Source organism: Episyrphus balteatus, chromosome 1 (genome assembly GCF_945859705.1).
Source record: "Episyrphus balteatus chromosome 1, idEpiBalt1.1, whole genome shotgun sequence".
Lineage (NCBI taxonomy): Eukaryota > Metazoa > Arthropoda > Insecta > Diptera > Syrphidae > Episyrphus > Episyrphus balteatus.
The window spans coordinates 2579652-2591112 of NC_079134.1; the positions used below are offsets into that span (position 1 = coordinate 2579652).

General features: G+C 34.8%; 1 protein-coding gene across 1 annotated transcript; it reads right to left on the reverse strand.

Annotated features, from left to right (window-relative positions):
• Window positions 1-2043: 2043 nt before the first annotated feature.
• On the reverse strand, window positions 2044-10461 carry LOC129906373 (protein sister of odd and bowel). Its single transcript, XM_055982116.1, has 2 exons — window positions 8079-10461; window positions 2044-2762 (listed from the first exon to the last, which is right to left on the reverse strand). The coding sequence occupies exons 1-2, from the start codon at window positions 9176-9178 to the stop codon at window positions 2381-2383; spliced, it is 1482 nt and encodes a 493-aa protein (XP_055838091.1). The 5' UTR covers window positions 9179-10461; the 3' UTR covers window positions 2044-2380.
• Window positions 10462-11461: the final 1000 nt, after the last annotated feature.

Below are 11461 nucleotides of genomic sequence, written 5' to 3' on the forward strand. Positions count from 1 at the left end.
ATTCTTTTTTTGCCTCATAGGCTAAAAGTTAGAACATATTTTTTCACTTGTCATTTCACGAGTGAACAGTAGATTTTGAGGCTAGCTAACCTAGGCCCACGGAATGAAAACTAAATACGTTCCACAACTTAATATTATGGATCATAGAACCTTCACGTAATATTTCCCAAGAAGTAATTTCTGGAACGTAAAATTAGTAAAATATTGTGGAAAGTGAACATTGTGGAACGTGTTTATTCTATTTCAAAAGGATAGGATAGAATCTCCTATCTATGTTAAATATTGTGGAACGGGTTCGTTTTCTAAGATTTTGGCTCCCTTAACATAAATGGCCCCTATTATCTTAATTTATCATTTGATCTCCATAATCACTAACAATTTTCAGACAAATTCGGTATTCATATCACGACTTCTTATGGTGTAAAATAGGATTGTTTTATGCTGAAATTTTCACTCAAACTATTAAGTATTTTGCAAGGTTCTTTCATTATTAAAGGCTGTGGAATTTAGAGTTCCTATTCAATCAACAAATCTTAGTTTTACATTCCACACCTTCTATTTTTTAGTTCAAATGACTAATACATACTTTGAAGTTGGTAATTGGGTTCGTTACACGTTGTGGATTGCATTGATTTTCCAATGTATCAGAGGTGAGCAGTAGGTACCACTTAGTTATTTGGAAAATAACATCAAGTTTGGCAAAAGTAATAAACAGCAAGGTTCATTCTCTGGGAGCCTGAAGTGGATGATAAGTGAAGGCTCTATTACTTTGCTACTCCACCTCTGGAAAATATCACCACCTTGTCTCATATAGTGAGATACTTTTCGATTTGGACAAATAGTGCGCCTCGCACGAGCATATACCGGATGATATAGATAAAAACACTGTCGGCTAATTGTCAGATGTCATAGAGATGACACAAGACACCGACACTGACGACAATGAGTCTCAGCTCAACTCGCTGACAAACGTCGTTGTTTCTTATGTAATTTCCCGAATTGTCTCATTTGCTTGCTTTTCCCATCATCCCCAATAAGGTACACATTATCTACACTCTCCAGTCTTCAGTACTGGGAAATATGGTTCGTTTTGGTTCAAAAATATCTTTTGAGTTTTATCTTAGTAACAACATGCTTGGCCGGAACGGGATGCGGGACACACCTTTCCGCAAAAGTGTTATATCGGACGCAAAAAAAAAAAAAAAATCGACAAAAATTCAGGAAAAAAAAACCTTTGGAATTTTTGTCGAAATTTTTCGAAGAAGAAGACAAGAACCGATAAGAGACATCACACACACTCAACATCCCCTCTCAATTTATATTGCTTCTTGTGTGATATTTGTATACTATATGGCTTGGGAATTTATGGGCTTCGGATATCAGAGACACTGATGTTGTCGATGTGCTCTCTGACGACGTATTTATACATATTCTTTAAGGTGCAAGCAAGAGCTTCTTCCGTAACCATACCGCATCTCTATACAACCTTTATACAACCCACGCATGGGTCGTTTCGAATCGTCTAACACGACTTTTAAATTAGGGTTCCTTTGTTCGGTCGTCGCGGCCTCAAAAGCTCTGCTTCGAACCAACCACTTAGAAGAAAGATTTGTAGCCCATGTTTTCCACCGTTGCCATCCCGACGGCTCAGCTTGGGGAATTCGCAATTACGTAGGCCCCACATACGATTAAATTAGTCATACGACGAAATAAAGAATGAGGTTTTGATTCCTTTGCCGGCTGCTCTTATAGCTGCTCCATCAGGCATCAGAGACAGGTTATTCAGATGGATCGATGCAACTCTCTGTTAAGTCACCTTTTTTTTTAGTACCAGTCAGTGTCCCATCAAAATAAGAGAGAGGGACATGCGGGCACGTGCTTAAAAAGTATCGAATTTCAGAGTGAATCGAACGATCATTGTTGGGCCTGTTTCCACGAAAAACCAATTCTGAAATAGATACACAGATGAGAAGCCACCCGAAAGCCGAACCGAAAATAAAAACAACAGACAAACATTTTTTTAACTGTAAACATATTTATATATATATTTTTTCGTTTAACTTATAATCTAAATAGCTTAATCTAGAGGGCGCTCTTAGAAAGCATCCTTTTTTCTTTTTTATTGTGTAGCAAAATTCCATTTAGCTTATATCTCTTTCTAAGACAATGCGATAGAACGAGAAGGAAACAAACAAACAAAAAAACTATTTACAGTCTGCGTCAGCTTTTTTACCTAGAAATAGGTTATACAAATGCAAATGATTCCAAGTTTTGACATATTGAACGATCACAATATTGAGAGAGTGAGATAGAGATATATTTTTTCTTTCTATTTTAGTGTAAATTGTCAAGATTATTCGATAGATGTTGAGTTGATGTTCTATTCGACAATGTGTTCCTGTTCAAGGCCAACATTTCTGTCACTACCACTGCTGCTGATAATGATCGTCTCTTGGGATTCATTGAGACCCAGACCACCATTACCACCCGATGTCAGATTATGGGTTAGACTGTGACGTCGGAGATCACAATTCCTACGGAATACTTTGCCACAGGAGCCGCAGTTGTAAGGCTTGATATTGGTGTGGGTTAGAAGATGTGTTTTGAGATTTGAACGCTGGTTAAAGCTGCGATTGCATACCGGACATTTGTGGGGGGATTCTTCCATGTGTAGAATTTTGTGGACAGCTAAAGTGCGTGATTGGCAGAAACCCTTTCCGCATTCGGTGCATTTGAATGGTTTCTCCTTAGAGTGGATATATCTGGAAAGAGAAGAAGAAAATGGAGGTGAGAAAAAAATGAAAGACTAAAAACAATTTTTTCGATATAGATGTTATAAACATGGATAAGATAATAGCATGAAATGATAAGAATTTGTCACAAGGATTCAGAAAATCCTGAAATTTCAGGATAAGATCAGAAATTACATCTTTATTCAATAGCTCGTCGATAAGGCTTCGATTTTTAAAAAACTATTCAATTTTTGTATGTTTAACGAGGAAGAGATTGTGAAACGATTATTTTTTTTATTTTAATTTACGAGAATTGAAGAGATTTTTATTTTCTTGTTTTAGCCGACGGAAAATCTTTATCCAAGTCAAAGGAGATTTTTAAGTTTTTTCTCTGCAGTTTTAGTGGGAAAGTAAGGGGGGTAAAATAATTTGTTTTAGTATTTAATTACAAGAGCACCTCCCCATTTGTTCCCATCAGTTTACTCAAAGCTTAGTACTGTTCCGTGAAAATGAAAAATGTCTTACTACCACAAAATCGTATGCGTTGAAATTTAGACAAGTTCAGTTTATAGTTGGATGAATTGCTAATTTTCAAGTTTCACAACTTTCATGGGCTCAATTTTAAGACAAAGTTGCACAGTTTATAAAATAAAATAAATTTGCAACAATGGAAGTAACATACAATTTACCGATGAGTTCGAACAGCTAAACAAAAATTTTCATGACTCTTGGTGGCTTTGTCTATTATGGAAAACAATTGTTTTTAAAGGGATTCGAACCTAGACTTCTGGCGCCAAAGTGTATCACAATTAGTTAAGGTCTGACAAATTTGGCCCGGATTAGAAAATGTTAAGGTAGTATATTGATCGCTCAAGGGATAAGATTTTTTTGATTTTTGGATTCTATAGGTAGTTGATAAATTTAAAAACCGTGCGAAATTTGGCTCTGGAACTATTTTCTTTTGCATTTTTGTTTTTGGTTAAAAAATTAATTTTCCATCTGAATAAACTATTTTCAGTAGTTTTAGCGTTATATAAAGCCTCAAAATTCCTTAGATAGTAGGTAAAGTAAACTGTACTTTTTATGATCGAAAACTTTAAGTGCATTTTTTTCGAGAAGCGTTTTTTCCGCGCCGTGCAACGTTCCTCAAAAATTAATTCTTTGCTGTAGACAATAAGGCCTTAAGTCACAAAATAGCATTTTTCGAGTTATTATTGAGTAAGAATAATCTCTTTATTTTCTTTAATTTTTTATCAAAAACATAAATTCGAGACAACTTTTTCATATAGAAATAAACGGGCCATTACTTAAAAAGTTATATATTTGCATCGATTTCTCTAACTTCTATCTCATTTTCTGAAAAAAACTACATTTTGTGACTTAAGATCTTATTGACACTAAATTTCGTTCCTAAAAGGTCTTATTGCCTCCTGAGCAATTCTTTTCCTTCAATGAGCGAAAAAACAACAGACCAAAATAAAACGTTTTAGGTGTATCAAATGAAAATCGATACGATTTGGGCCTAAACACAAACATATTAAAATGAAAAGTTGAAAACGTTGGCTTCAAGTGGTTTTCTATTTAAAAAAAACATACTTAAATCATAGAAATTTTTTTTTTTTATAAATTAAAGACTTAAAAAATCAATAAATATGCAAACCCTGAAGATTGAACTTCGTTCTTTAAGTTTGTTACCAATAAATTATCTTTCCGTTGAAAATAACTAACAAGTTTCCATTTTAACCATAGAAGAGATATACAATTTAATATTTATGTAAATTTATTATGTATACTTTTTTCAACGTTGAATTAACCATGAAAGTATTACAGTTTACGTTGGAGTATTCCTTATAGACGACTGTCATGATTTCAAAAGTCTTAAGTCATTAATATGTGAGGAGTATTTAAGTAATAATAAATGTCATTACTTTGCTAAATTAATTAGAAAACAAAATAGAAATCATGCAGAATGAAAACAGTTTACAGAATATTGGAGGTTTTATTTAAAAATTTGTGAGGACTTCATGAGTTCATTTCGACAAATTCATACTTTGCTTTCTTATGACTCCGTATATTTATTTTGTTATGGTTTACTTCGTTTACCTGTATTTTCGCTTTGAAATTGAGTTGTCCTTAGTTCAGTTTGATTTTAATGGGATGTAAAGTTGACGCGCTTAGGCTACTAACATCCATTAACACTTAATGAAACAAATTTTAGCGAATATCTCTCGTAACGAAGTTAATAAAAACGAATTAAAGGATTGTGAAATGATCAAAAATATTTGTGTGAAAAACGGAATAACAAAATTCGAAGTAAAAAGGTGGTTGTCTGTAAAGCCGGTTTACGGACGATGATTTTTCGTGATAACGTCTAAAGAAAACAGGTTGTATGCTTTTGTAAAAAAAATTTTCTAAAAATTATTTATCTGTCAACTTTTTTGTAAACAAAATTATAAGATAATTAATCCTATAGTAAAGTACTTAAGCTAATGATTAAAGCCTTACATATTTTTATATGTATGTTTTGTAGAAAAACGGAATAACTTTTTTAGTCCTATCATAATTTACAAGACAAAATTAAAAAAAAAACTTTTTTATCGTTTCTCATTATATCAATTTTTTTATATGAAAAGCTTACAAAAAAATTACGCCATTAAAAAGTTCAATATTTTTTCTAAAGAATAAAGCCATAGTTAATTTTTTACAATGCGTAAAAAGTATACAAGTAATTTATAGAAAACAATCATTATTCATGAAAAAAGTGAAAAAATCAACCATCTCTGCACGACATATAAAAATAGAGCTAGAATATTTTGAACCCAATCAGTTTTCATAAAAAAAAGCAATCTTCTTTTTATCATTTTTACCTTAAAGTAAATTTTTTTAAATGACAACCCAAAATAAATTTTATATGATCTGAAATATTTTATTTTTATTATTTCACCCTTTATATGACGCTTCACTCATGCTTAATTAATTGAAATAATATAAAAGTAGAAATAAGAGTGAATATCAAAATTTAAGAATAAAAACAAAGACGTTATAATCTCTAAAAACGATTTCTAAAAACGTTTTGACCGTATTTGATTTGGTAGTATAAACTTATTTTTTTTTTGAATTTGATAAAATTGCATTCTAATAAAATATAAAATTATTAAAATTTGCATTTATTTAAAATAATTTTTCGTTGCCGTGGTTCATCGATTTATAAGACGTTATTACGTCAAAAAAATGACACTATTAATGACGATATTAAACTACCCTATCGGCACAGCTCCAGTAATCTTACTGGATTTGTAGACAATCAGTTGTTCAGATTGGTAGTACAATCAACTAGAAATTTAATTTAATCATGAAAAAGATTCTAATATTATTATTATTCTTATATTATTACATCATTCAGGACGATACCTACCAAAATACTATAATTATTTTAAACTTCTGTTACAGATATTTTATCCAAATAGTGTTGGTAAAAAAAACAAGCAGTGAATTTGCACACGAAAAAATCCCAAAATAAGAAAGGGTTTTCAAACAACATTTTGAAGGTTGTAAAAATTCGGTTTAACATCAGATCGAGTTTTTTGGGGAAAGAGCAATAATTACGTCTTTTAGTTTAAAATAACAAAAACTGCTGGAACCCATTTAAAGTAAAAGCTCCTTCAGAAAGTTATTACGACTACATGTTTATTTGTTTTGCACAAATAAAAAGAAAGAAAAAACACGAAATCGAATCCAATTTAAATCGTTAACTTATTTTATGAATTAATTTCGATGCGCTCCTACTGCTTAAAAGCCTTAACTTGTTCAATTGATTTCTGCATATTTCCATAGGTACTATAATGAAATCCAAACCGATGAGGTGTCATTTAGCAAAAAAAAAAAATATACCTAGAATTGTCTCCCAAAGTTACTTCAACGTTCATTTATGTTGTGGCAAGTTCCAGAATCCAGAAACTTATTTTTTTTGTTAGTTTACTTGTCGCCATAACAGGTTTCAAGATGCAATAAATTCTTCGAGTTATGATCGTCGAAATGAAAAAAAAAAGAAGGCCCCATCTAATCAAACAATATGCGTGTGTCCCCCTGTGGGATGGCTGCTATAGGTACTACTCTATAAAACCTCAAAGAAAAAAGAACAACAAAAAAAAAAATGGGTAGAAAAAAACTCATCTCTCGGATGGCGCCCCATATATGCTTCGTAGGTGTTTTCATTTGAAAATTTATGACCTGGGCCCATCTTATGAATTCTTAAATTTTTTGGGAAACATTTTTATATGACAATTATTATTTTTATTTATTGGACACACCACCACTGGATAACGATAACTCGACGCGACGCACGTATAGATTCTTTCACTCTTCTCAAAAACAAAAAAATAACACAAAAAATGCTGGAAGCCCTCTTTGAGAGGAGGACTATAATGGTCACATGGATTTTTTATTGGTTTTATCCACGGATGCCAAAGCATAAATAAAATATCTCTTTCCCATATCAATATGGACTGAACCTGGTGCTGTACCTGAAGCTTCTTTTCAAAGCCTGACTCATATTTCGGACCGATCTCCCTCTCTCTCTCTCGAAAAGAAGGAGGAAGGATTTCAGGTAAAATCGACGAAAAAAATCAGATTACTTAGCGCATTCTCTAACAGTGATGATGATTTAAGAAGGATTAAGCCTTTTTCTCGAAGGTGACATAATGACCCAAAACAACTGGCGGACAATTTATTAGGTTCAGGTCCCAATGGTCCGCGCAGATATACCAGCTTGCAGGCCGTTTGTTTAATTTTTTCGGTCCCCACATCACAATCTCTTCCAACCATAATGAGCTTAAAATTTATGGAGATCTTGAGAACTCGTTTTGCCGTCGGTAATTCATCGAACGTGATAACACAAACTGAACCAGCTCCAACCATCCAGCGAGAGAGAGCAAAAGCAAACAAATAAACGAACAAAACTTTCAGAAGAGAGAACAACTTTGGTGAGCTATTGTCAAAATCAAACAGTGCTATCTCAATTTCGACAGCTCATGTTGGAATAATGAACACAATGAGGAGATTAAGCACGTTAAGACCTTGTTCTGGCTCTGTCTGTTGTATGTGAGTGCCCAAATTGATAAATGTGTCGATTTTGTTTGGAGATAAAGGCGCAACAAGTGCCGTATCATCTGACACGACGACACGATACGGCTTTGCGTGATTTATGCGGCAGTAATTATTCGGCTGTCAGGGGTTTATTAATGGGGAAGCTTATGTGGGGGAGTTAGAGAAGGGAAAAGACAAATTTAAAAAAAAAACCAAGAATAAAAAGCAAACAAAGGATTTGCATATAATCATCGCACAAACCTGTGGTCTCTAAGGTGATCCTGCCGGCGGAAGGCTTTGCCGCAAATATCACAAGAATAGGGGCGTTCATCGGTGTGGGTGCGCTCGTGGATGAGAAGATTGTAGGACTTTGTGAATTGTCTATTGCAGAACTTGCATATGAATTGTTTCTTTGAGCGTTGCTGCTGGTTGCCCATGACCGCTGTTCCTGATGTAGACGCAACAGATGTCTGCTGCGTTGCCGCCGCTGTTGTGACAGTTGATGTGGAAGATGACGCCGATGCGGAGGAGGATGATAGACTGGGCAGGCTTTTGACAGATGACGTTGATGATGAAGAGGGCAGGTAACGTTTCGAGCTGGACGACGACGACGACGCAGCAGACGTCTGTGAAGAATTGAGAAGCATCTTGTCGTGCAGCATCGCTGCCTGCAAAGTTTCCGAATGCGATGGATTGTAGGATGAGCTTGTTGTGGCATTTATCATTAGATTATTGTATGTTGTGTCGAGTCCTTGCAACCCGTCAACAGCTGTTGCATCTATCGTCGATTCAAATGACAGCTGCTCATCGGACTCGAGCAGATTGAGATCATCGCAGTCGCCAAGATCGCTGGTAAGCTCCGACTTGGCCTGCTCCTGGTTGCTATTGCGAAACACATCCGACTTTCCAGTGATGCGTTGCAAAGCTAGATACGACTCCAGTGCCTGCAAGTTGAGGGCAGCTGCAGCTGGAGAATTGACAGGCAGCATTGCTGCCTGCTGCAAACTGGATACCATCGTTCCTTGCAGCGAGAGAACAACTGCAGCAGCTGCTGCCAGATCATTCGACGCATTGTTGGCCATTGAATTGGAATTGGTTCTCGACGATGAAGACGAGGAATACATTGTAGGGGAATCCGAATCAGAACTAGCTTCAACGCCACCGGCATTTACGGCAACAGGTTCTCCGATTTCTACCAAAGACGAAGAGAGGGAACTGCTGCCTGCACTTCCCATGTTATTGCGCATTTTTCCACCCACAATTGATAAGCAATTGTAGTCCGCTGAGCCTGCATTGCTGGTCGTAACCAAGCTGGCTGTGCTCTGCTGGTGCTGCATATCGCTCACGGCAATTTGCTCCATAATGTTCCGCTCACAGTGGGATACCGCAGTTGAGAGTTGGAGTTAACTTCAGTTGTATGCCAATACTACACACCTACGCATAGACAACAACAACAAAACAAAACGAAGAACAAAAAGTGTATACGGACAGGACGGACGATATGAACATGAAATTCACAGATGACACGCGACCATAAATCACTTTTGTTGATCGGCGTCAGACTGAAGAGAATGTTGAAGAAGGGGAATTAATGTTTCGTTTTTGTAAAAAAAAAATCACACAAAATCAGGAAAAAATCTACAAGTGTTTGTTTTAATTCAACAAGTGTTTGTTTTGTTGTTTTTTGTTTCGTATCAATTTGACAGCTAAATGTATCTGGGAGAGTAATAATTCATCTGCATCTGTCAGACAAGATCACTGTGTATAAGAGAGCAGCAGCACAAGTCAAACAATAAAAACAACAACAACAAGAAGAATAATAACAACAACAAAAAAAAAACAACAATAAACACGACACACAACTACACAACACACGATATATGATCCCACGAATGAATTGTTATGAAGACCAACACGAAAGCATACTTAAACAAAGCAAACAACACCCTATTTATTGACTTTTGTCATCGTATTATTATCGTGTCGTTCAAGTCTTGATCTTGTTGGTATCTTGAGGAGTTTGTTGTCGCGTGTGAAATGTTCTCTGATCCCGATCCTCCCGACACAGGCCTTGTGAATTGTCAAAATAAAAACACAAATAAAAAAAAATTATAAAATGAGCCGGCTCTTTGCGGCGCTGACTGTAATAAAGCTCTCGCTAATTAAATGTGCACAGTTATTATTATACTTTTATATATGGAAATGAGTACGCTCTGTTAATGTTAATTGTTGCCACGCACTGATGGGCCGCCAAAGTCTGCCTGCTGTGGATATATTTTTCTGGAGAGCGTCGTTGATTCTGTGTATATGCGCGCGCAATGTTAACAAAGTCCACGATACAACTAAACGTCCGTCGCACCGTGTACTCTACACGGACCTGTGCTGCCCCCTCTCTCACTCACACACCTCTACCTCTGCCGCACTGTAGTCGCCTCGCCTTTACCTATCGCTTTGCCTTGCCTTGTCTTGCCGTTGCCGTCATCGTTGTTTTTCTTCATCGTCGTCGTCGTGTTTGTCGTTGTTGTCGTCGATCGGGATCGAACCAGCGAACGAGCAATAGCAGTTAGTCAGTATAAGTAATTTTACCAACACTGTGATAGCGTAGCCAGTGCCGGATTAAGCATTGTACATGAGCCCAGTTAAAAATTTTTTTTTCAAAGTTTCGAAAACGATTGCAACATTTTTGATGACAAATTATTTTCAATCTATTTGTTTGTAAAAATATTGAATTTTTGCAGTGAATTCCTGTTCATATTTGAAGTGCTTTATTTGTTTTCCTTTGCATGAATATTAGGTTATAATTCAGAAAAACAATATTGTTAGGTTTGAAAATTGTGAAGATGTGCAGGTTACTATTTAATAATAGTGTTTAAGAAAAATGTGCGGAAGCAAGTATGCCTTGAGAGACAAAAATTCTACACTGACGAAATTAATGAACAAAATGTTCGTTAAAAAAAAAGAAACGCAATATTTCAGAAACTATTGAAATTATGACGATTTTTATTCTTAATTTAAGAAATAAAAACATTAAAACATGCAGAAATCTTCTTAATTTGATTTTTGTATATCTTTTTTTCTCCGTGTACAACCAAAGAGGATTTTTTGGAAAGAGTACAAAAGTAAAATTTTCAAAATTATTGTTGAACGCAACAAGCTGAAAAGTGCTAGAAACTTTAGATCTGTGCTTTGCTGTTCCGTAAACAAATGGCGCTAATAAATAATAAAATGCACGACTGGGTGCGAAAGAAGTTTATAAAATAGATTTATTCAATTTTATTTTTAAGAAAATTTAAATACACTTATAAAAAGGTTTAGAACTCAAAAGAAGATTGGAATTTGATTTCTCCAATATAAAGAACAATTTTTAGCTTTTTTTTGAAAATCGTCTGAGACTTAAAAAAAAATTGTTTATGCAAAATTAAAATGAAAATTTTGATAAGCTTTAAGTAATCGCTTCTACACAAAAGTTCTATGGCAGCTTAAAGTAATAATGTTTAAAAAATTAAAGAATTACATACAGTTAAAAAAAAAAAATAAAAAATTAAATCACGAAAAAAGACTAATAAACTTTATTGGCAGCAGCATGTTGTTTTTGTAATAACTCCTACTGCACATACTTAAAGAAAGCATAAAAAACATATCTA

Coding starts and splice junctions, on each gene's coding strand:
- LOC129906373 (XM_055982116.1), bottom strand. CDS start 9,178: ATGGAGCAAATTGCCGTGAGCGATATGCAGCACCAGCAGAGCACAGCC. Junction 2,763..8,078: donor GATCACCTTAGAGACCACAG/GTTTGTGCGATG, acceptor TTCTCTTTCCAG/ATATATCCACTCTAAGGAGA.